General features: G+C 34.7%; 1 protein-coding gene across 1 annotated transcript; it reads left to right on the top strand.

Moving 5' to 3' along the window:
• Nucleotides 1–1,649: 1,649 nt before the first annotated feature.
• Nucleotides 1,650–27,432, top strand: LOC121407318 (lactosylceramide alpha-2,3-sialyltransferase-like). The gene is made up of 9 exons (XM_041598354.1): nucleotides 1,650–2,287; nucleotides 20,929–21,130; nucleotides 21,674–21,755; nucleotides 22,612–22,973; nucleotides 23,618–23,681; nucleotides 24,612–24,707; nucleotides 25,110–25,296; nucleotides 25,979–26,122; nucleotides 26,928–27,432. Exons 2-9 carry the CDS (start codon nucleotides 20,962–20,964, stop codon nucleotides 27,174–27,176), a joined length of 1,353 nt encoding a protein of 450 aa, XP_041454288.1. The 5' UTR covers nucleotides 1,650–2,287; nucleotides 20,929–20,961; the 3' UTR covers nucleotides 27,177–27,432.
• Nucleotides 27,433–27,747: the final 315 nt, after the last annotated feature.

Genomic DNA, 27,747 nt, shown 5'->3' with positions numbered 1-27,747 from the left:
CATATAGTATTTAGAAAATAATATAATATTTCACCTTCTCTCTTTCCTTTTCTCTCTTTTTTTTTCTTGGTCTGTACGCCACTGTGAAATGATTTTTAATGATTGTGCGCGAACATTGGGGCAAGGCTCTATGCTCTCCCTAAATAAAGAGGGGGCACAGTATGGGACGTGTGGCAACAAATTGCATAATATAGTCCATAGCGAGCGAAACGAGCGAGGAAAGACATCACTTTTTTTCAGAAGAATCTAATTTTGAGATTTTTACGTGATATTAAGAAAAATACCTTACACTTTTCCTTTGGCTTTCGTTCCCCCCCCCCTTTTTTCGGGGGGGGGGGGTGTTGTTGAACATTTCAACTCTAAAACCCTTCCATACGACAGACAGTGCTATGCGGGTGGGATCGGGGGTGGGGGCAGAGCCGATGGAACCTCTTGTTATTCAAGCCATTTTAAACCTCACAGATGGCAGCTATTTTAAATCAAATCGCGCTTGTGTGTATATAGCTTCCACACAACACATTAATTCAACGCAGTTGCTAATCATCCAAATAATTTTAGAGGGCACACCATTGCAAATTTGGGAAATTGCCAGCGAGCGAAGAAAGAAAATTGCGTTTTGAAATGAAATTGTCATTATGTAATAGATTTTCACTTCATATAAAATTACATGTCATATTTCATTGTTTTCCGTTCATTTCACTTCGTTGCCTTCCCCTTGGCTGTGGAACCACCCCCCCCCCCTTGTACGCCAGTGCTTCAATGTAAAGCACAATGCAGACAGGGCCATGCAGGGGCCTATTATAGAGCTCTTGAAAGGTTACAGATGAAGAGCCCCCATTTACACGGGGTCTTGGGCAGAGCCCCCGGTAGCTTTGGAGATTTAGCAAGCTTATGATAGACTCCATACACAATGTTATATGCCATCCATCTTTCTTCCCGTTCTTTATTTTCAATCCTCGGCAGCCCGGTCGTTACCTTCTACCTTTTCTTCATTTTCCAATTTTTGGCTCATTCCATTCTACCTTCATTTAATGCTATTGTTTGCCCTTTTTCCATATTTCAATTGATTTCCCTTTCTTACTATCCATGCTAATGTATAAGTATTTCGGGACGATATGGTATTTCTCACAATCATGTTCTTCTTTCCTTCCTTTAGTTTTTCCTTTAATGCCTTTTCTTAGTTTTCTTTTCACTTTTTTCCTTCCCCTCCCTCCTCTTTTTCTTTTTTCCCTTCCCCTTTCCCTATTTTTTTTCTTTCTCCCTTTTTATCTTTTTCCCGTTTTGCTTTATTTTCCCGGTGAGATCCCCGGGGAATGGGGGGGGGGGGCAGGCCCCCTTGTCCTCCCGCCTGTTACGCCACTGAAAAGTCCTCACCCCATCCCCCTCTGAATGGAGCTCCGCCGACTATTATAAACATTTTTTTGTTAAAGAATAACCCTTTTTTCCTAAAATTGCATCAGGATGGGGGGAGAGGGTAGGGATAATCTGTAGGTACAAACCATTGGTTTTAGTTTGGAGTCAGGTTTTTAGCCTGGGGTTCAAAGAGCAATTAGATTAGACTAGAATCGTGGCCGTACCCCAGATAAGATGTGGACAGAGTTGAAGACATTTTGAAGGCCTGTGCAATTCTCTGTCACTGATTTAGCTGTTTGCCCATAGGACAGTGTGTGCTTTAGTATTAGATCTTGACAATGAAAAAAAAATCTATGAATATCATCAAGGAAGTGAGATCCGATATAACAAATGACGTATCGTTATGTACATCCAGTTAGAGCATGGAAATAGGCTAGACTTGAGTCAACATTCAACTTGAACGCTGTCACCATCATATTCCACGTAACTCACAAGGGGAGAAGGAAGACAAAATCCAGATGTAGCTTACACGTATGTCAAGGCCAACCGGTATTGGAAGAACGACAGAGAAAGAGAAAGAGGGGGAGAAAACGAAGAGCTCGAAGTGAAAGGGCACATATTCCACCTTCTTTCTCTAGCGGTTGTTCAGAAATGAAATCCAAAACTCAAGTTGATGACCCCATATTTTTCTACGAAAACTCGTCAGGACGATGAGCGTCGGTAATAGTGACACTGTTCAGGTCCTCTTCATCCGCTGCTATTGCAGTTGGAACTTAGAATTGGAAGATACTTGAATCCGGAATTGAATAAACGAGGAGCTAAATCGCCATTTGTTTAGGGTATTTATATATTAACAAGACAACCTACTGATATCTCATTCCATTCCATTTGTTTGACATTAAAGGAGCTCCAAGTGTTACTTCAATGGACAGGGGTAAGTGAACTGTTGCTTGAAAATAGTTGTTGATTTCATGAGCAAATTATAATCCTCAAAATGATAGCTATAATATCCATTTATAATTATGATACACACTTATATATATATATATATATATATATATATATATATATATATATATATATATATATAATAATAATAATAATTATTATTATTATTATAGTTATTATTTATTTTTATATAGAAAACAGTTTTTGTATCGGTTGTGACGGAAAACACGAAACCTTGGAGCTTAGATACGCCTTTTCGTTCTTTTCAGTCACAACCGATGCAAAAAACTGTGTTTTATGCCTTCTTATTCGTTCACATGATTCAAATACTATTTTCATATTTATCAAATTTTGAACCTAATTCTTATTGATTTCGAGTGTATACTTAAATTTATATCAGAAAATTATCAATATGAAAAAAAATAGATGCTTAATCATGTTAATTAAACTGAATCATATATCGGTCAAGTGCCAGCTCCTTGAATTGAATGAATGTTTCGCGTCGATTCAATGTATGCACGAGTATGGTGAATTGAACCTAGTCATTGAAATATCATTAACATAATATATTCAAACTCCTCTTATAGTTTGTTTGACATGCTATGTTAATTGCATTATTTACACGGGTAAATATTTATTAATATTTTCTTCTTATTCGAGAGATTTTGTTCTTGTTTTTTGCTGGGCCTTGTTCCGCGAAAGCTATACGTTATTAATGGTAACTAACAGTACTGTTACTCGTAGTCGCACTGTGAGTAAAAACAAGTATTGAAGGATTAAGTACCTCTTGGACACATGATTCTCATAGCCTGAAAGAATATGTACTCTCAAATGATTTGATACCATATTTCAGTGATATGAATTTGATTTGCGCCAAATTAAGGCATGGCTGGAACAATGAATCCAGATGTCGATAATGTCACAATCCTTCAAGGGTTGCATTAAAATGCATTTCAAAACACCTTTGCAGCAAGTTACATTTTAATTGTTTAAATTTTAGTATCATTTTCTCAAGTTAATTTCAGTGAAAATGGATCAACAAATATGTTTACTAACTCATGTATGATTATGACATCATCATTGGCATTTTTTTTTTGCTCACGCTATATAGGCCAAACAGCCAATCAATCAAAGATTTCATTGGTGTTACCACTGGATGGCAACGTATACTATAGTCAGGAATGTTAGTAACTTTTATGCATTGGGCAATTTTGACCCCTCAAAGGAATATGACCCCCCCCCCCATCTCGGCCATATATCGCCTGAAATCGAAAATATGTAGCCTGTCATATTAATATCCACTGTTGGATTTATAACTTTTTAAAGTGTGAATGTGTTAATCTATCTGGAAGTTCCTTAAGGAATTCTTAAACCATGGTGTAATAATATTTTTGTTATTGTTTCTTTATTTGATATTTAGCTAGATTTGCATGCAACTTTAGGCCACAATCTCAGTTTCTTAGGCATTTCTTATTATTTCAAATCCTATTTTGTTATCTGATCTGTTATACCCTATAATGCTATTCATCGGATGTGCAACATACTGGGGGAAACTGTTTGAAAACAGTATTCCATACAAAATCACATGATTTACACATACACGGCGTAATGGAAAAACGCCCCTTTGCAGTGTCTCGGAGGGATCGTCAAAAAATGAAATGAATGTATACATTTTTAGTGTGAAGGAAAGTACACAGCAAGAACTGTGGTGTTAACCGGTGTACATAGAGGACCACACCAGTTATTTACACCGGTGTTAAATTGGTGAAGTTAGTTTTACACCTATAGGTGCCATTACAACACCTTTTGTTGTTACATTTACACGCTTTGGTGTTATATTTAATCTCTAGGGTGTAATTTTAACACCATAGGGTGTGGTCCTCTATTAACAGCAATTGGTGTCAGTTGTAACACCGCAGTTTTTACAGTGTATATACCGAACACCCTTGACTTACTTTATAGGACTTAAATTGGCCCCGCCTTCATGATAAAACTTGCTGGTATAATTTATCTGAAATTCTGTAAATGGCTAGTATTTGGTCAGGTGTAACTTTTGTTTCTGGTTAAACCGATCATACTTTGTTTATTATTATGTTTTATTCTTTATTCTGTATTTTATTTTACTTTTTTTTGGGGGGATGGGGTTCCAGAACTTTGGTATATATATATACAAACGATAGAGCCTCCTCTTCCATTTGACCGTTAAGTCAAGTAATTACATGTGTAATTACTTTAGCAATATGATTGGGCACTTCAAAATGTCATGTCAATTGGAATATGACGGACCGACTAGAGTTGGTTCAGGCCTTCGGGGTCAAGCAATTAATGACTGATAGTTGCAAACTTACATTGCACAATGTACAGATTTAAAGGTCAAGTCCACCTCAATGTATAGAGAAGGTATATTAATCGAGGAAAATCAAACAAGGACCACTTAATATATTCATCAAAACTAAAATAAATTAAATACTGTACTAAAGAAATAGTGAGAATCTAAAATTGTGTAACGTCATGAAAAAAAATCAGTGGATACTGAAAGGATTTCCATACAGATGTAAAATGAGCAAAGTTTACAAATGCCATAACTTACCTAGTTCACATCCCATTTTGGTGAATTTTGCAGTTCTATGCTAATTTCTTTCATATTTTGTTTGAATACTTTCTTTTTCCTTTTAATCTTCAAAATAGTGATTTACCATGTACACACATCATAGCCGGTATGCAAATTACGGTGCTGATGATGTCCTGCACGCACTGTTGATTTTGATTTATCAAATATTTCATGTTTTTATTACAATGATGTCCTACTAGATTTGATTCATCGTGGAACATGTAGAAATTGCCATTTTCATGATTCATGGTTTATTGTTTTTTTTTTTTTTTTAAATCAAACATGTGTAAAACCAAAATCAAAATTGCATGTAACGGATTACAAAAGAAATAGTGCATGTCGACTCCACCTCCATGCATACCGCCTAAGATGTGCATTGCCACCGTTTTATGAAAATAAACGAAGCTTAAACTTTTCATGTCTGAGTTTGTTGCTTTACGTCCGATTTTCGTGCCGGTTTGAATATTCATCAAAATAATCAGATGTGGATATTGCCCTTCATTCACGAAAGTCTAAGAAATAATGACACTATGTAGGCCTATCTTACACGCATCAAAACATATGCGGTTAAATTCCACTACATGTCCATGTTTATCGTTATCAGTGGGGGGTAATGAACCAAAAAATTCTACATTTTCATTACAAAAATCTTTTTTTTTAGACTTTGACAAAATAATTCAGAAAATGAAATCATATTTCACCCTTCTCTCTTTCCTTTTCTTTTTTCATTTGTTTTCCCTGGTCATACTTTGTTTATTATGGGAGGGGGTGGGGGGGGCAAGCGCCCCCATCTGTACTCCATCGATCGTCTTTACAAAGGGAATGATTAATACAGATTTAATTTCAAGTGTTAAATACTTTACATAATGTATTCCCAGTTTCAGTTTCTACCAGTTCCTCTGAGTATTATTATTCATCGTATATGCTTCCTGCATGGATCTGATGGTATTCCTTATCAAATCGATAAGGCCTATACTTTCCTTATACCTATGCGATATGTATGACCACCACCATACCAGGAAATACCCCTGAAACAATATCGGAGCATAAATATATAGGAAACTAATACCGCTCAACAGCTGTTGTCTTTTTAAAAGAGATGGGGGTCCAGTTTGAGTCTTGGTTAACACAGAACATTATTGATGAAGCTATGACAAAAAATAATCAACAGTTGCTGAGTTATGGAATTTTAATTTTATTTGGGGGCGTCAGATGGCAGCAGCTCTCCCGATTGCCATTTGATGCAAATTTCATGATTGATGCCCTTTCCAAGAAAATTAGAATTCATTTTATCTTTAAAGTCATAATCAGGAACATATATACATCAAGGGAGAAAGCATATTCGATAATCATAAGTCATTATAATTACAGTTTATTGAAATTATATAAGCACATGACACAATGGCGCAAGTGGTGTCACAAAATTCATAACTTTGTAATTATTTGGTCGATTTTAGCCAAACCTTCATTAATATATCTCAATATCCTACTTTGATAAAATCAAGTTGATGCCTGGGTGAACTTCCCCCTTTAAAGGAGTATTTCGCGTCATCATGGTTGTTGACTTTTTGGCGAAATTTGTGTGTCTTTCGTCAGCTGTTGCGCCAAGCTGGCAATATCTACCAAGCTGGAATAGCATAGTCTCATCAATGGATATTCTTATACCAGGAAAGTGGGAGTTATACCGTACATTACGAAGACTTGATCCCGATGAATATACAATACACAGCAAACACCTTAGTGTTTGGTGTTAGACAATACCACTAGCACCAGTTTTTTACAACAACTTAAACCATTGTGCTAGATACAAAAAAAAGTTTATTGTAAAAAAACCCCAGACAAATAGGATTAAAAAGATTGGTTTAGGTTTGAAGAAAATACATCAAACATTAAGAAAGTTATTATAATTTTAATATTTTAATTTGTGACGTCATAGACGAGCAGCTGCCCCATATGTTATGTAATATAAAAGAAATCTACATTTCATTTTTATCGTCTTCCAGGGGCGGATGTTAAAAAAAATTATGTTGATATACTGAAGGTAAAGTAAAAGTATTTTTTTTTTGGAGAAAATGACATTTGATTTTTTTTTCAATTCACGATACATGGAAAGCTCCTCGCATTTGACATAAAAAATCAAAAACTTAAATTTCTTAACTGTTTAAATCTTTGATGGATTTTCCTCAAACCTTAATTCACCAGTATTTTATTATTATTTTTTTTTCTTTGGGGGCTGCTATTTTTACACGTTTTGTCAGGGTAAACCTCCTGTTTGGAATATCTTTGGCGCTGTGTTAAAACTCTAGGTTACATTTTTAACACCTTGTGGTGTGACCATTTTTAAAGGAAAGGGACTCTGGTCAATTTTAAACCGGTGTCAGTTTTGGTATATACACACACACAGACACATTCACCGTCACACATGCGTGTTGGGATTGTGGGTGCGTATGTATCTTGCCTTACATGCAAGTAATTTAGTATGATAACGGTAACTTAGTAACTTAGAATAACATAATTATCAAAAATGTATAATACTGTAGGCCCTTCTTCAGTTCGTGAAAACAAAATAATCTGACCTTTCCAAAACTATTATATTTTGATATGGCGTGCAGAGAGGGTTTAATCATTAACTTGCACGCTGTTAGAATTTTATTTGCGAATCGCATAGATATTGACCCTCTAGTCGCGATCGTCTCATTTGTGTTTGATTGAAACTCCTCCCAATCTTTGTAAAGTTTGCTGAACTGTATTGTATTTTTTAAAAGCTTGACCAATTAATGTTCGGGGAAATGGACTTCAATTCCCTTTTAAGTTCCACTTTGCACATGCGGAAAATGGTATGTGTAGATTAGTCAGTTAGTAGGGCCATCTTGCACAGAGACGTTAGTTTAGCTATGAGATTCGAACCTCGGACCTCGTTGCCAGGGACAGATTAGGATAAGGGGGGGGGGGGCGGGGGATACCGGTCATTTGGCACAAGATGGTTGATGGTTAGACCATGGAACTATTATAGCTCTATGGTTAAACATCTATTTGCAAATTCCCATTGATTTTCCTATATTTGAAAACTACCTCATAGTTTGCAATAAGAGAGACTCCTATCAAAATGTGTGATCTTTTATACACACATGTGCAATAATTATGATGCTTGAGGGTATTTTTTTTATTACGATATTCATAAAGCATTCCTGATATTGGGAAATGAAATATTGCGTTATTCTCTTTTTGTAAGGACTGAAAATGTGAGAATGATCGTGTATAAAAAAAAAAAAAATTTATTTTCGTCCATGATGTATGCCGTAGTTATGGTTCGCAAGTAAATTGCATCTCAATCTTCAAATTTTTTCCAAGTCACCAGGAAGTTTAGCAAGCTCCAACAATATTCTTTATTTATTATAACCATGTTAATGGTCAAGTCCACCCCAGAAAAAATGTTTATTTGAATAAATAGACAAAATCAAACTAGCATAACAATGAAACTCCATCAAAATCGGATGTAAAATAAGAAAGTTATGACATTTTAAAGTGTTGCTTATTTTTCACAAAGTGATATGCAAATGAGACAGACGATGGTTTCCCTCGTTCACTATTTCTTTTGTTTTTTATTGTTTGAAATATGGTTCAGTCAAGTTAGTCCTTAATTTAAGGACTAACTTGACTGAACCATAAAATGTTTAAACATTGAAAATTCCACATATTCAGGCAAAAATATAAATTTCTTTCACCTTACCATGAAGAGAAAATTAGAATATTCCGTATTTCATATAATAAGATACAAAAGAAATGGTGAGTGAATGACGACATCAGTCTACTCATTTGCATACCGACTAGAATGTGCATATTATAACTGTTTTGTGAAATTAAGAAGAACTTTAAAATGTCATAACTTTCCTATTCTACATCCGATTTTGATGATAATGACAGTGTTATGTTTGTTGAATTTTTCTTTTCTTTTTATTCAAATCAACTTTTTGTTGGGGTGGACTTGTCCTTTAACAACTGCTCACGTAACATACCGTCACGATCCCATACTGATTTGACAGAGCTAATGTTTCTATGGGCGGTCTGCGAGTGGCTAGGAAGCTCATTACTACAATATTCCCCAGGAAGTATGGTGAAAGCATATGCTTTGTGTGCAAGAACATGAAGAAAGGGTTGTACGTGCAAATGAAACAATGCAAAGTTGACATTAAAGAGCATTCACAACGTATATGGACTGTATTATTTGGACTTAAGTCATGAGATCGAACTAATTCCGGTCACGGAGACCCCCCCCCCCCCCCCCCCTGCGATGTGATATTTTCTCCTTGGAAAAATAAACTGAAAAAAAATGTGCCACCTCCACGCCACGAGGGGGGGGGGTAATTTAAGTGACGACTTTTTTTTCTTTTTGGGGGGTAATTTCCATTATTGTTATTTTCGTTTGCTTAAAAAAATATGAGGCAATGTAGCAGATTATCGTGACCTTTGAACTCTTATCATTTATGTTTTTGCTTGCCAAATTATTTACAGAATTATGCCAGAAAGTACGAAACGTGCTAAACAGTCTTAAATGATATTGGTTATTCAAGTAAATTTCAATTTTGTTTATATCATGTAATTTCTTTCATTGCATTTTCTTTGGAACATCAGGAAGTGTCCTATGCTATTTCATTTATTAAATTTGTGTTCACGTTATAACTTTTCATGTTTTATAGGCCTACCCTTTTAACTTTTGATTAAATGGTAACGAAAACCAAACCATCCCAAAGTAGGACGTTTTTTCTGTATTACATATAGCACTGTAACCTGTCACATTTTCTACGCACAAACTAAATATATAGGTATCGTTACAGTATTTCTTACAAAATCAATAACAAAGTGGTCTAGTCAGGGATCTCCCATCTCCCTGCTCTAGTGTTGGTTCTATGTAGAGCCATTAAAAGAATCAGATGAAAGGTTTTCCCATTTGAAGGCGATCACTCTGGAGTCAGAGGTTAAGGGGCGTGCGTTGTATAATGTTTCAGCAGTGTGTGTCCACAGATCGAGATGGAGGGAAACTCCCTATTTCTTATTATTACATGTATTAGAAGACAAATACAATTTTCGTGTGTTCCTTCCCTTGCTGTTAACTTTATGAGGGGAACTTACCATAGGATTGAGTAAACAATTTATGTAAGTTGTATGTTTAAGTTGCAATATAACTTCCCGGATCCTTTGAAAGGTATTTAGTTTAGCCTACGTTCTGTAGGCCTATAAAATGTATAACAAATTGAAGTTCATCCAAAATCAAGTTGATTTGGAATAAAATTAAAAAAAACAACGAAGAATACAACGTAAAAGCGATGATCAAACAAGCCAAAGTAGTATCAGTTTCATACAGATACATCTATATTCGTTATTAATCTTTGCAATATAATAGGCAAAATAGGAAATCTTAATAAATCGCTAATAGAACTGTATCCCGCAATATGTGTTACAGTACTTGAGAAACAAAATTACGTTAAAAAGCAGCTTTGGAAAGGCAGTTTTCGTGTAATTTGAAAAACACGAGATAGTAGGCTGCATGCAGACGATGACTTTATATGATTCCGAATATGGATTTCATGGCAATTGCAAACGGTTACAAACGGAGAAGAGAGGGGTAGTGTAGGGGTAAAAAGACAAATAGAAATCCGTGATGTATTTATACTTTACCAAAGTGTTGCGTCGTAACCATGCCAACTGGTTCCTCGTATATAATAATGTACATGTTGATTGAAATACAGGCTGAATGCTTTTTTTATGGCAATTGTTTTGATAAATTATATTTGCGCTTTATACAAAAAGAAGAAACTGATGCAATTATCTTTCTCCGATTTTACTAGCTACTGAGGGTTAGGATGATACTGATAATGATAATAATGTTTGTTATTATGATTGTGGTAAAGGTGACGATGATAATGATGATTAGATAAACAATGGTTTAAAATATTATTAGAATCATGAAAGGATAACAGTAGGCCTATTTGTAAAAAAACGTTCAGGATGATGTAAACTATGAGGAAATATAATTATAATATTATTGTGAGGTATTATTGTAGTGGTAGTAGTAGTAGTAGTAGTAGTAGTAGTAGTAGTAGTAGTACTATAGTAGTAGTAGTAGTAGTAGTAGTAGTAGTAGTAGTAGTAGTAGTAGTAGTACTATAGTAGTAGTAGTAGTAGTAGTAGTAGTAGTAGTAGTAGTAGTAGTAGTAGTAGTAGTAGTAGTAGTAGTAATATAGTAGTAGTAGTATAGATGTAGAACTGATAATGATAATAATGTTTGTTATTATAATTGGGGTTAAGATGACGATGATGATTAGATAAACAATGGTTTAAAATATTATTAGAACCATGAAAGGATAACAGTAGGCCTACTTGTAAAAAACGTTCAGGATGATGTAAACTATGATGAAATATAATTATAATATTATTATGAGGTATTATTGTAGTGGTGGTAGTAGTAGTAGTAGTAGTAGTAGTAGTAGTGGTAGTAGTAGTAGCGGTATAATAGTAGAAGTAATAGTTATAGTAGTAGTAGTAGTAGTAGTAGTAGCATATATATGACGTCATGAATTAAAATTCTAATAACGTTTTTTATTCAATTCAATATATTTTCCACAAGTTGAATGAAAAAACCAACCTGATAGCAGTAAAATAAAAATGCATACATACATAGTTACAATGCAAATATAAATAGCTACAATATAAAAACATAATAACATAAAAATTTGAATGGGATTGACAAAGGCCATATTGGTATATCAAGGTCAATCCCCAATGAGAAAGTTATAATTTGAAGGATTTTCCCCAAACCTTCACCAATATCTTTTATATTTTCTGTTTTTTTTACAATAAACTTTTTACCAAGTTGAGCTTCCCCTTTAATGTTGGAAATATTGGAATGGACTGTGACCTCCAATTCCTTGTCCACCTACAAATCGGATAATAAGGAAAGACGATCGTTTCCGAACATCTCAAACCAATTGCCTTCTCGCTTGTTTTTCACATCAACCATGATAATAAGGGTTGAATAAATCAATTCTACCGAAAGACGCCTTTTATATTTGTATCAGGACGAATACAAATGTTTACTTCATATTGCATAAATAATTTATATTTCTGAATGCAGAGTATATCATTTTACTATTTTATGTAATGTAACATCATTTTCATATATTTGCAAATCAAACTATATATGTTGTATCGTGTAATCTTTGTAGGTATCAATGCAATTTGATTTACTTGGAGGGCTGGGGTTCTAATTTCAACTCTTCTTCTCCAATAATGTTTTGCTGCATAAAAGGAAATGCCATTTTTTGTAACTCGATATTTTTTTTTACGTGGCAAACCAGCAAAATGCTAAAAAAATACATCAAAATCTGATGTAAATTTAGAAAAAAAATTGAAACACTTTTAAGTTTTACTTAGTTTTACAAAACAGTATTACGATGATTATTAATGAGGGACCGATGACGTCACACTTACACCTATATGATCATTTATAAAAAAAAATATTCCTACCCTTAAACCGTCAAACATGGTTAGATTTACTTTTAACTTCTTATATTCTTATGATCGAATCAAGAGCTTATTTGTGTCATAAAAATTTTTGAATAAAGATATATGATATGTCACATAACGAAATTTGTTATGTCATAACTTTTTTGTCATACTAAATCCAATATGATGATATCATCAGTATTACGCTTTTTTTTCGTCTTTGCATTCAAATCAACTTATTGTTTTCGTGGATTTTACCTTAAGAGTCTACCGCCTTAATAGATATCACTGAGTAACGGAAGTGATTTGAATTAGTATCGAATGTTTACCCTATTTTCTTGATAAGCATGTCGAAATCGTTGCTGCCCAATTTTTAATTGCATTATCAGATTTCCCCTCAATTACGCGTTATGAGAATGTTATTTTCATGCTCCAGAAAATATTTGTCAAATTATCAGGATATAATATTTCCATTGGCTTCTGACGCTTCCTCCGGAAAGCATGCTGTGTACTTATGATCGGATACTCTTCATAAGAAGACTCTCTTAGGGACTTGAACGTACTAAGAAACCCACGCGGGAAACATGAAATTATGTTTCATATTATTCATTAATCATATTTCATATAATTTTTCTTTGAATATTACTACATTATATACAAGTATAGGAAATGTGCGATTGCTGTGAAGCGAGGTAATTAAATGATTTATTATCAAATAAGGAAATAATTCGAAAAAAACTCACGATGGTATGAGTCCTATTGTTCCCTTTTTAATTCCCTTTTAAAGGGAAAAGTTTCTGTTTTGCACTTGGATGCAATTAAGAGTGTAACGTTATTTTCATTTTCTATTCTCCTTCGTAATATATTCCTTAATGGTATAGACACCATTTCTCATAAAGCTGAAAACAAGTCCCTTTGTATTCGTAAAATTGTTGGGTCGATGACCTATTCCTTTAATTGATTAAAATCTTAAGCTGTTTTTAAATCAAATGATAGAATTGTATTTCGACCCATCAACGACACTCCTCCTTGCTTGATCCAATGTAATAAATAATTAGCGTGTACCATGATGCATTTTGCCTACAAATTGCAATTTAAGTCTGGATTTAGTTTGAATAATATGTATGTAATTCAAAATTCATTTCGGATCTTTAAGCTTTACATTCAAACCTTAAAAGATTAAATTTAAATCTAGAATTCGGCTCTTCACTAAAGTAATCACAACGACCGTCATGGATTCATTTCATTCCATGAAATTTAGAGTGCACCGTTAATCCCGATACACACAAAAAGTATAGGCCTACAGCTATTATGACAATTGAACAAAACACATTATGCTCGAAAGAAATTATAATTTTAGTTATCATTAAAAGACATATTGCCCCACGGTATTTTAAGAGATAGGGGAGGGGGGTGGAGTGGAAAAATAACCAGACACGCTGATAAGAAATTTATCAGGAATTGCCCAACGCACTTTTTCACATTGTAATATTCATTCGATAAACTACTTGTCTATCGTAGACTTGAAAATTTGGCTTTTTCCTCTATTTTCAAGCCCCCGCACTTGGCTTTCCAATCTAAGTCTGGCAAGCCATCAACGTCATGTCATGTTAAGATAAACGATTCCTTTATATATGTATAAGATGATAAATTTTCTTGAGGATACCAGGACTTTTTTCCTGGTTTCATCATGTTCATGGCAACGAGACTTTGTTTGTTTACAATAGTTGAATCTATATAGGGTAGGAATTAATGAGGAATTGTTGTTTCCGGGTCAAAATGAAAAGTTACGTATACATGAAGAAAAAAAAATCGTGTTAGCGATATTCAACATGTTCAAGGAAAGGGCATAATCTTTGTGTGTATCAAACATATTTACCAAGAAATTGGTAGGCTTATGCAGACTTGCCAAAATCATTTTAATTCGATTTGTTTCCTCGGAGATTAGTCTATAAAGCATAAGCTACTCACATTTATTTATGATACAAGTATTCGAAAATTGACACGATTTTCATTTTTAAATATATCTGTACAGGGCTTGGAGACCGTGATGTCTCGTTCCGATGCCAGGTGCTATTAAAATCGGATATTTTAAAGATAAGATAAGTTCTATTTATTCATGTTCCTTTCTCTAAATTGTGTCACAAAGTTCATTTCATGATCATTTCTGTATTAGGTAGGTAATTCAGGATAAAGCAGGTAGGATGGGTATTATGGCTAGAATAAAGGAAAGGCGTGTTATTAGGGATTTGAAAAGAAAATCTGCGTCAATCGTCATCATGTCCTGATGGAACTCTAGGCCTACTTGTGAGAGCAGTCAAAGAAGGCTATGGCACTCCGTGTCGATGGTTTTTCATGACATTCCACTCAGATATAGAATAGCTTTAATTCTGTTTTAGCCATGGTCCTATGCAACCCTAGTCAAAATAAATACACCAGGGATATAGCCCCCTCCCCCGTCAACATGGTCATGCGCTTGCTACATGGACATCCCAATGAGTGTCCTTATTGCATAGATGTGAATCTCAAATAGACATTACTCCCCAACTCAACCATGTCAACCAAGTGTGAACCGATCGATACAAGGTTTCTTATCATTTAAATATTAAATATTTATCATAAGAATTATTCGAATTCTCTGATCTGAACTTCATATCCACTGGAAAATGTCCCAAAACGAGGCTGAGCAGCTGTAGTGAGACGAACCAATATGTACAGAGTATATACATGTACAACTGGCAATGTCAAGTTTTCGACTAATATCATGTAGGCTGTCGGAAGCCCACGCTTCCTGAAGCGCCCACCAAGTCATAAAACGAGATCCACATGGCATTAGCATCTTCAGATCCTCTTTGTCCATCAGTCTCGGGATATAGTTGTAATATTTTACAGTTATCCGGCCAGCATTAGTATACCGTCAGATAACAATTTAAGGGGTTTATGTATTACTTATTATTTATGCCAAATTGTGATCTATTTCTGTTGATGTTTAGGTACATTCAGTATGCAAACCATCTCCGGAAACCATCTGGAAAATGAATAAAGAAAGTCCCATTATTAACATAATAATGTAAGAAAACATGTTCAACTTTGCACTTTTACCAATGTGACCAGGGTCGGCGCAACAAGGGGAGGGGCAGGGGACGACCTCCTCCTATGACTTTTGTTTCAAAAGACTTTCAAAGTAGTGAAGAAATAGAAAAAGTGGGAGAAAACGGACGAAAGAATGTGAGCAGGCCGATAAAAACGAGAGATCTAGTTTGTGTAACTATATACAATATTCATGTAATATAATCGAATTGAGAAAAATTTTACATCACATGTAGCCCCCCCCTCACAAGTGCCAGTGCCCCTGAATGCCATCCCATAGGGAACACCTGAGGCCCAATTTCATCAAACAAATTGCTAAAACAACGACCCTTGCTACAATATCAACTTTCTGGAAGAACCAATCAGGAAGCAGAATTTTCACCGTTGCCATGGTAGTAGTTGACATTCCAGCAAGATTTGTTATCATATGTACGTTTTTTTATGAAATGGGACCCTGCTGTCCTTTCTGAAACATGCTTGCAAGTGAAGAGTGAAAAGTATGGGCAAAATTGCCATTTGGCACCATTAAGAGTGACCTGATTTTGGGCTGCACCTTTCATGATAAGGATATTTAGTGAGCAAATATGAAATAGTCTCTAACATTTTGGATAAACAAAATCATCAATTTTATTGCCAGTATATTAGTATTAAACAACGTTTTAAATACTTTATGATTGGTTAATTCTATATTACAAAACTCAACTACCAGCAGAATATGCAAATTGATATGTATATATTTACAACTTTTTAGGGAGAAAGAAGCTTAAATGAATCAAACACAAAAGCGCGACTGTCACTTCAATGGATTTCACGCACAAGAGCTTTTTTGCAGATGTAGACCAAAATGTGATTGTATATGAAGATGTCGTTTATTGATGCTTTTTAAACGTCTGCGATCTAGAGTCCTTTGGCAAGAAGCAATTCAACACTTTGCCACTCTGTACCAATGTGTTAAATGATTAGCTCGGTTGGATGCGAAAGCCTGTAATGTAGTATGGGCTAGCAATGGAGTTGGAATGCTCCCAAAGAGCGGAAAAAGTGGAAGCTAGAAATATGTAAAGAGCTTAGAGATGTCGTTCCAATGTATTAAGCGATAAATAAAGGCGGAACATCATGATGATTATAATTGTTATTACTAGGGGGTCCATCTTACGAAGAGTTGCTCAAATCCATAAGATTGTTTTCAATTCCTATAGCTTATTGACTACTTGGAGCGTTTTGGCACAGTGGATTAGTCTCCAGACTTTGAAACAGAGGGTTGAATCGCAGCCATGTCGTCATTCCTTCAAGAAAATTAATCTACAATGTACTGCACTCAACCCAGGTGAGGCAAATGGGTACCGGCGGGAAATGATTCCTAAAAAATATGTGAGCATCGGAATCGGTAGACGAGCTTAAAGGTAACATCCACCCCAGAAAAATGCTGATTTGAATAAATAGAGAAAAATCAAACTCGAATAACGCTGCAAATGTCATCAAAATCGGGAGTAAAATAAAGTTATGACATTTTTAAGTTTCGCTTATTTTTTCACAAAACAATGATATGCACAACACAGTTATATGCAAATGAGACAGTCGATGATACCCCTCACTCACTATTTCTTTTGTTTTTTTATTGTTTGAATTATACGATATTTTACTTTTTACAGATTTGACAATAAGGACCAAGTTAACTGAACCATATAGTATAAAACAATGCTAATTCCACATGTTCAGGGAGAAAGTAATTGTTGTTTCACTTGACAATGAGGAGAATATTAGAATATTTCATATTTCATAATATAAAATACAAAAGAAATAGTGAGTGGATGACGTCATCGGTCTCCTCATTTACATACCGACCAGGATGTAAATATATCTGTTTTGTGAAATTAAGGAAAACTTTAAAATTTCATCACTTTCCTATTTTACATCCGATTTTGTTGAAATTTCCTCCATTTATTCAAATCAACTTTTTGATGGGGTGGACTTAAAAGGTATATAGGAGCACCTTGAGCACCTGAGAAGGTTGGTGTATGCGTGATGCAAATACAATATTATTATTACTTGTGCACACCTTGGTGGAGACCATTAATTCACAAGAATGGTCTGATCGATTATTTTGGGTTATTTTATGGGTCTTCTTGGCCTTCAAGCATATATGATCAACTTCAACTCATTTGGTCTACCATGTCTACCATCATCAGGCTGTCTCTTGGTCTTACACGCAGTAAAGCGTCTCATTTCCGCTGCGTCACTATAACTTGTCAATATTTACTTTGTCAAAAAAATAAACTTTGGTTGATAAACAGTTAATTTGTCTAATAATAATAATAGACAAATTGTTTTTAGACCAAGTGGCTATTAGACTAAACGGATATAGGCTAATTAGAAGTTATGAATAAATTTACTAATGACACTTATACCAAACAGCAGGCTTTTAACCATTGTTAAACAAATAGAATACAAATTAAAAAAAACCACTAAATTGTCTTACTTTCACACCTTCCAAACTGCCAACACAGTAACATTTTCCCCTTAAAACTCCTAATATCCTTAAAATATAGTGAAATGAGGATTTCTTGGGAAATAAAAAAAAATGCTGCTGGTATAGGTGAAAACATTTTTTTTTTAGAATTTACCTACCAGCAGAATATGTTAAAATTATGATCTTAAATTTGTTATGATATATGTGATATAGACAAGTATTGTCACGAGAAACAGAGTTATGGTCCATCAAAGGCGAAGGGTACAAAACCTACTTTTTCAAAGTTTGGGGGTTTTAATGTACAAGCACGAACCTACTTTATTGTACGGTTTTTGTTTCATCAGACTTTTCCCTTCAAAATTTCAATGTAATCCTATCCCCTCTCTTAACTTTTTGTAAGTGACTGACATTTACACATCAACTGCCTAGCTTCAATCTCTGTTGAACACGTCATTCACCCATAACCAACAGCTTCAAATTTTTCACAGTACCTGACAGTTGACGCTGCATGTCTTGCATTGCTCTTCTAACCATTGCGGGGTTGTGACGAAGAACATTTATCTTATGCTAATCATGTGCCTGCAAGTCACCGAGGATGTGCTGAGCCATAATTGCAGCTAGACACCAGTTATGTAACATTTAGTCGAAAAAAATATAAGAAAGGTAACATTTCATTGAAAATTGCCGGAGATTCTCTGATGAAACCAAATCCTCACAATAATGTTGGTTTTATGCTTGTACATTAAAAACCCTAAAACTTGGAAAAAGTGGGGCTCGTACCTTTCACCTTCGACGTACCATAAGTTTGTTTCCCGTGACAATTGTCTAAATATGTAATCACATATATCATAACAAATTTAAGATGTATTGAAAATGCCTGTCAAGTGACGATGAACAGCTGGGAGGTCTTTGTCGAAATTTGGTGAACCGGAACCAGTTATGGCTTGAGTTTCGGAGCTGACGAAAAAATATTTTTCAATAATTATGTCGTTTTTCTAGAATCCAGGACCGATCTGCTGTTTTTTAATTCACCAATGGTTTCTCATTGTCTTGTAGGACATTTGACTATGCATTTTCCATGTTCCCGAAAGCGTTCTGCGCCACAGTGCGAAAACTCACACATATCCTGGCGCCGCCCCTGTATAACCAATATTGGGTTGTTGTTTTTTTTTGCTGGGGAATATGAACCCTTTAAACACATGAGTACTGGCGAGAAGATTGGAAGGTAAAAATGAACATCCTGTTGCAGATGTGGGTTAAAGTTCGTATTGATATCTGCATGGCATACAGATGGGTTCTTTCTCATAATATCCTATGATCAAGTATTATTTAAGACAATAGCGAATGTCCCCCTGCATTGTCCAGCCCAAGTATTTGATAGGCCTTTTCTGAACTGTGCTTTTCTTCTAGACTTTTGTACGACTGTTTGTACTTTCCGTTAGCATAGGTTGACAGGACAGGGATTAATCATAATGATAATAGAAATTAGAAAAATAGGAATATTGATAATGATAATGAAAATGATGATAATGATAATGAGAATGATAGTTACGATAATCATAATCATGAGAATAATAATGATGATGGTAATAAGAATATTTATTTTTGTTTAACTAGTTTTCTGCTCAATGTGTCATTTTGATTTTTTTTCATGATGCGAAGGAAACACGATATTCTGTTTCAGTTTATGCCAACTCCAGTATAGTAACTCGGCAGCACAGCTTTTTGTTGGTAAATGCCAAGCTGGTATGTAACCAATTACCTAGGAAACATTTTACGTGTATGGTGGCTGACGTTATAGACGACAGATATTGCTCTCAGCCCTTTTTATCAAAGTGGAAACAATGGCAGAGTGGGGATTCGAAATCACAACCTTGCGATTATGAGTCTAACGCTCTACATGAGGGATATTTAAATTCAAATGATTTTCTTCCATTTCACAAATTTCTACACTTTTAAACATAAACTCATACAAGTATCAGTTTGTCGTGAAGAATGAGAATATATACAAGCTATTTTTTCAGAAGAAGGCGCAAGACCCTAAAAGCAAAGACTTGTACTGGCGGGATACGCCTGTAGACATTCATACAACAGTAAACAATACAAAGAAAAGATGAAGGGCGAGAAAAGGGCTATTTTATCAGGCGTTGCCATGGGTACTCTCTGTCTGGTGCCAATATTGGAGTGGATTTGCACGGAAAGCTCTGCAAGAAGTAAATATTACATTAGCCAAGCACTCCAATCATCGCTTTGCACGTCAGTATATCGTAAAAGAAGGGTTTATAATTATTATGGACCATATAAATCTCGTAGTATACAAGCGTTTGTTCAGGAACTTCCTGAAATAGCGCATTGGATTAACGTATTGTTTGTGAAAATGACATTAATGGTTATGAAAATGTTAGTCACGATATACAATGATGAAATTAATGATTATTATTTTTGTTATTGTTATTATCATTATTATTATTATCATTATTACTATTATAATTATTTTTATTATTGTTGTTGTTATTTATTATTAGAACTGTTATTATTATCATTAGTATTATTACTATTATTATTATTATCATTATCATTCGTTGTTGTCGTCGTTATTAATGTTAGTACACTAAAAAAATAAGTGCTAATTTAGGTCTTAATGATTGCACTTCGGAGTGCTGATTTGTCTTGTTCAAATTTGAACGAGAAAAATCAGCACTCCGAATTGCAGTCACTGTACACTACGCTACTTAACAGCTCTATTAATCTTTTTTTAGAGTGTACTATTATTAGAATAACTATAATCATTAATATCAATATTAATATTCATTATTGTTATTTTTAATATTATTACTTTATTATATATTACTTTATTATTACTTACTTGAAAACAATCATAATTATAAAAAAACAATATTTGATAATATGTGTTAACATTTCTTTCCATCGTTATTTTCTTGCATTTTCTTTGCAGGGGAGTTACGGCAACGGTAACGATTGCTGAATCATGAGGGTGAGTCTCATGCGAATAATATTCCTCTTCGGATCTATGTTTCTTACGACATGCGTCGTCATCTTCGTTAACTACCCAACATCTTATGGGACTAGAGAAGACGAGCGAACTGTAGATAGACTTCGCAGATTGAATACACTTGAACACCGAATCTTAGGAGGACGTAAGTAACACGCAGACTCATCGGACGCGCACCGTACAACGTCCCAGTACATACCCTTTCCAGGTTTTCTGATCAGAGCAGGGACATTTGGTCATGAAAATTAACCCGAGGAATCATTTGAATTAAGAAATCTAAACTTAATGTAAATTATTCGCAGAGAGAACGAGGAAAATAAGTAGATAAGCTCAAAATCGTATTGCATTTACGATTTTTAAAAGTATTTAACGTTGCTCGGATATGTGATGATTTTACTTTTGGCTTGATTTACAATATTAAAGCAAGGCCTGTGTTAAGTGATATGAAAACAGCAACTAAAACTAAAACCAAACAATAACTGAATTATTTGGCGACGATCGTGTGGGATCAATCATAGTTACCTAAAACAAAATATCGTGTCAAAGTAGAAAATAATGAAGTTCTATTGTTTAATCATTCCGATTATTTATAAAAATGCATTTACCAAAGTGCATAATACACGTTATAACATCAAATGATACAAAGAATGTAATTGATAACGTATTTGTTCCTATTTTGTTTATACAGGTTTGTTGCAGGTATCTCAGCCGAAAGGACAAGAATACATATTCTCGAACAAAACCTCGATCGACAAAAATATAACAAAAAGGTATACAAATTGGTCGAAGTTGGATAATTGTAAAATATAGTAGTTGTATAAATTCAATAGTGGTATTTCATTATAGCATTCAAGTTTTGCTGTGATGACGACGACGATGATGATGATGATGATGATGATGATGGTGATAATGATGATGATGATGATGATGATGATGATGATGGTGATAATGATGATGATGATGATGATAATGATGATGATCGTGATGATGATGATGATGATAAGGATGATGATGGTGATGATGATGATAATGATGATGATAATGATGATGTCATGATGATGATGATGATGATGATGACGATGATGACGATGGTGATGATGATAATGGTAATGTCAATAATGATGATGACGATGGTGATGATGATAATGATGGTGATGGTAATGTCGATAATGATGATGATGGTGATGATAATGGTGATGATGACGATATGGTGATAATGAAGATGTTAATGATGATGATGTGGATGTGGTCTAAGGCGCCTGACAAGACACATGAAAGCCCAGGCTCCGATCCCCGGCCATGGCACTTATGCCATCGAGCAAAGTAGTTAATCATCAGTGCTCTAGCTTTTATCCTTCATTCAAATAAATGAACATTTTTGGTAGCTATGTGTGCATTTGTTTGAAAAAAAAAAGATGATGACAATGATGATAATGATGATGATAATCATTTTGTTACTAATGATGATGATGATAATATTGATGATAATACTGATAATAATGATAAAAATAGTAGTAGTAATAACAATAATAATGATGATAATAAATAATGATAACAATGATAATAATGATAGTAATGATAATAATAATAATAATATTAATAATGCTTTAATTCCTTTCCCCTTAGCATTAGCATCAAGGGAGAAGAGCTTCCTAAACCTCACAACAACATAAAAAGGATAAAGGTGAACATTAAAGGAGAAGGGCCTCCTAAACCTCAAAACAACGTTAAAAGTGAAGAGGCGCCCAAACTTGACAACAGCATCAAATATGAAAAGGCACCAAAACATGACAACAGCGTCAAACATGAAGAGACATCAAAACTTGAAAACAGCGTTAAAACATGCAAACACCAGAGGGCGCCAGATCGCATGGAGAACTTGTTTGGGGAACAGTTCAATCGAAGCATTACCCCATTCATGACATTATCCTCATTACAGTCTGCTAGCTCCACCAGATATTCTCTTCCTTTTGGTTTCCGTCGATTAGGTAAGTATTTTCCTCTTGATTTTTCCTAAAATTCATATTCCTATCTTTAATTTTGATTTAAAATTATTTCGGACAAAGTATAATTACAAACCTCTCACAAAAAGAGGCGGATGTTTACTGGGTCAAATTGGAGAGTTATCGGTTATGGTGTGGTAGTTGGTACAGCGATATGTAGAAAATTAATTTCCTACTAAGTTCACAAATTGATCATAGCCATGTATTTGTCCTATGATAAAATGTTCTTTGCATGATTCATTATCATATTTAATTTATATTGTGATGGGCCATGTCAGAGTCTTGCTTTTAATTATCAGAAAATATGTTACTTAATATATACGGAAGTGATTTCGTGAGTTTTTTTCCTCCACATTCTTAAACTTTTCAGAAACGTTACATATTCTTTAAAATGTATATCTTAATCATATATAAGTATATATTTTGTCTCGTGTCTATTTTTTTTCAAATAATATTAGTTTATTGAATAAATAAGTAAAATTCTAATAAAAGATTCCCATATCCACATAAATAACAAGAAAGGAAAAACGTTTTCCACGATTTAATTTTTACTACTTTCGCTATAAAGATGAATCTCTTTTTTTCAAATTTGGTGATATTTGATTCCATATTCATTTGTTTACGAACAGAAGGAGCAACAAGGTCTCTTCTTGAAAAATTACCCGATACGGATATTCCGGCAGATATCAGAAAGTAAGTTCATTTATCGAATTTTAAAGTTTAATTTTTTTTTTCCAATTCATCTCGTCAATAATATAAAAACCAATGACTTTAAGTAAACAACTTTACAAATTGGTAATACAAATGAATATCAAGTACATACGATATGATACAAACAAAAATAAATCATTATGTATGGTGAGCGGAAATAAGTGGAATAAAAATATTTGTATTTTTAGTTATCTCTTTCTGAGAGTAAAACTCAGTGAATGGAGAGATCCACCAAGAATCAGAGTTTGCTGATTGAGGATCCATCAAATGAATATTTTTGCAAAATTCATATACTGTATTCGACAGATTTCTTTTTGAAAGTGTACGTGGTAACGATATAAAATGATCGTACTGTCAATGAATTCTCTTTTAAATTTGTGGAGGGGGGGAGTTAGCATTTGGAGGGTAAGAGTCTCCTGTCATCAGCACTAATTTGGGTGAAATATTTATAACCTCCCCCATACAAGTAACAACATATGAAATGGAACCTTAATATGGAATCACAAAATGGCTGCATTTGAATATCAGCAGATTTGTTATTTGTGAGGTAGTATTTTTATTAGTAAAAGAACTTGTAATATTTGTCTATTTGAAAGTGAACTGGTCAAACTACTTTTAGAATTCAAAGACAGTATAGGCCCATAAAGTAAATTTGTACAGAATTCAAAGTCAAAATCTAATTTTAGTTGCTTTTATGTAGTTTGGTTATCGTAATTACCAACATTTCAATGTGGCATGAATCACATGAACTTATCAGAATAAACGGTGAAGAATATTAATCATCCGAAAAAAAATCAAAATTCTAAAGCGTACCACTTTACCAATAAAAGTTATTCCCGTTCCATGGATAGCACAGTACACCCGAATCATTAGTGATAATTTGCTTTTTATTTTCCGATAAATCACTATTAGGCTGTCGTGTCGTCGGTGTATTGTGATCGGGAATGGAGGTTTAATGAAAGGGGCCCAGCTTGGAAGTGAGATAGACAAATACGACGCGGTATTCAGGTAAGATATTTTAGTCATTTCCCGTAGATCCTTTTGGTCATTTGTCATCTTCATTGTGATAATGAAGATGGAAATGAAGTTGGGAAAGATGATGGTGATGAAGATGATGGTGATGATGATGATGATGAAGATGGTGATGATGATGGAGATGATGAAGATGATGATGACGACGACAATGATGAAGATGATGATGACGATGAAGATGATGGTCATGTTGATGATGATGATGATGACAATGATAATGATGATGATGATGATGATGATGATGGTGATGATGATGGGATGATGAAGATAATGATGATGATGATGATGATGGTGATGAGCAAGAATAAAGCGGGGTGACAAAATATATCTTCTAGCTTATACCATGTTGATGATTACGGATCATCTCGTTATTTTCAGATTGAACACGGCGCCCATCAAGGGATACGAAACTGACGTTGGGTCGAAAACTACAGTACGAATTGTTTATCCCGAGAGCTCGGTTCTCAGCCCAGATGTCTACGCTCAGGACTGGACTTTGCTTGTCGTTGCATTCAAACAGGTCGACCTCCAGTGGATCGACTACATCATAGAAGGTCGTGACTTGGTAAGGATGTTCGTTCCTCGGGCATCACTTTTATAGGGCACACAAATTGCAAACAGTAAGGGGTTGAAAATGGAATTAAGAAAGCAAGAAGGCATAATTAATCACTTGTACCGTGTGTTGCTTTTGTTTTTCCTATATCGCCACTGAAATGAGCTCTTTTAGCTCCCTCAGCTATATTTCATTAACCATGTTAACCAAGAAGCAGACACAACTATCCACAATGTACCCAAATAATCTTATCTTTGGACCCACCCACCCCCCCCCCCCCAAAAAAAGGAGCGGAGACAAGGACTACCTACATGGGCAACTTCGCCAATCATATACGGGCCGTTTTGTTGGAGCGAATTAGGATCCAAGGGAAAGTTTTTTTTTAGATTTTGTCAGTGAAGACAAACTTGACTTGTCAAGATGGTCAATCAGATGCAAAGATTTGTCGTGTCTTAAAACATATTATTGTGAAAGTCACCCATTCCTCTTCATGAAACACCCCCTAGGCAGTGATCTTGTCGATCGAAATTGAAGAAAAGCGGATACGCCAAATCAGTCTGAAATACCCCAATGACGAAAAACGTCAAAACAACCATGGTTTTGCTTTTATTTCCATTGTCAATCGATACAAAACAAAAACAATTCTTAATTGGTTGATGTAATTAGATTTATTTAATCTCCCTTATTCATACAGAAAAAACTAAAGGGATTCTGGCACCCGACTGCGGATTTTGTGCCGAAACCGAGAAAGGATATTCGAATATTTAATCCGGCAATCATATCAGAACTTTCAGCTAATCTCATCGGATTTAAGATAGCGAAGGGCAAAATGGATAAGGTAAGTGATGTCTACATGGCCTGTCACACAAACTGTATAGCACACACTGGTTCAGGCTTCACCATGTCTTCTATAAACATGTAGATAAAAATTTTAGATTCTGTGTCATGAACTTGAATCATGTTTTCCGGACGTGGCGTTTGACCTCTGCGTCACAAAGTCAAATCACATCTTCTGGATAACAATTTTAGGTTCTTTGTCACAAATTACTTCACCTTTTCTAGATGTATATAAGGTTTTTAAAGTTTTCACGAACTCACGTACTGCTCTGTGTCACAAGTATACATCATGTCTCATGGACATACTGGATGTAGTCTACGCTTTACCATGTTTACTTGTCCTTGTCACAAACCAGGGCGTGAAAAAATCTAGACGCAACTTTTGGTTCTCTGCTACAACTCACTTTCAGATACAATGTTCATATTCTAGATGTCTTGTAAACTAGATTTCACCTGTAAGGTCTGATTCACGAACGTGCATTTGAGGTCTATGTTACCAACTCACGTCCCATGTCAAATATTTAATTACTGTGTCACAAACTCTCATTGCATCTAATGAATGCAAGATAAGTTATTATTGTTTATATAATAATATTTTATTGGTTCGTTCATATCCCTTTTATCGACATGCTGCACCAGCTGAAAGGAGCTGGTCGTAGTTCCGGGAAATGTAGAATGACTCTTTTGCAATGCACAAAAATATTTTCAACAAAGATTTCTGGTGGTATAATTTTTCTTTTTTGTTGAATTTCATGAAGTTTCCAAGAATTTGTTGTTTAAGATTTTGTCTTTACATCTTTCTGCAGAATGTACCGACTACGGGTTCAATGGCGATTATGGTGGCGCTAAGGTTCTGCGACGAGATATCAGTGGCAGGGTTCGGCTACGATATCAAACGCCCAGATACACCGATCCATTACTACAGCTCAGAGAAAACCAAATCCATTATGTCATCGTTTACCCACGGAATCGACCTCGAGAAGAAATTCCTTCACAAACTGGTCAAGCAAGGAATCATCAATGATCTCACAGGAGGTCTTCGGAACCAACTCTAGACCAATTTGTCCATCACGTATTTTTATACAACCAGCAGCCGATCAACGCAGGTCTACGATTCAGTGCTGGTAAAAAACGCAATGCGCGCAATCAGGTGCTTGATGGGAATTTAAAAAAGTGCGCGCAGTCATCCAAATTGAGAATTGTATTTTATTGTGGAATATTTGATTTGGTGTAATAGAGGTGGTTATTTACCATATTCAGATTCAGATTCAGTTTTATTTCCAACAGAAATAACAAATATTGATACAAATCATTTTCACAGATTATAACAAATACTTACAATACATTAATAATAATCATGATAACTAACATATAAAAATATAATACAAAATATTTTATAGACAAATAATATATAGTTAGGATAGAAGAAAAGTATCTGTGGAAATGGGGATTCACTAAAAAGCATAGCTTGTATAATGTGAACCCCCCTAAACAAGCAAACAAGCATTAAATCACATAAGCGTAAAGTGGACAACCAATTAATGCACAATTGTATTTGATAAAAGTTTCTCCAAGCATGCCAAGTGTGATCTGTAAAATTATGATAATCCCTAGCACATGCGTTGT

Source organism: Lytechinus variegatus, chromosome 2, assembly GCF_018143015.1.
Source record: "Lytechinus variegatus isolate NC3 chromosome 2, Lvar_3.0, whole genome shotgun sequence".
NCBI lineage: Eukaryota > Metazoa > Echinodermata > Echinoidea > Temnopleuroida > Toxopneustidae > Lytechinus > Lytechinus variegatus.
This window is presented reverse-complemented; position numbering and strand designations above follow the sequence as displayed.

Excerpts from the sequence above, each read along its gene's own strand:
- LOC121407318 (XM_041598354.1), top strand. The coding sequence starts at position 20,962 with ATGAGGGTGAGTCTCATGCGAATAATATTCCTCTTCGGATCTATGTTT. Across the intron at positions 23,682-24,611 it reads ATTCCGGCAGATATCAGAAA|GCTGTCGTGTCGTCGGTGTA; the intron begins GTAAGTTCATTT and ends AATCACTATTAG. Across the intron at positions 26,123-26,927 it reads CGAAGGGCAAAATGGATAAG|AATGTACCGACTACGGGTTC; the intron begins GTAAGTGATGTC and ends ATCTTTCTGCAG.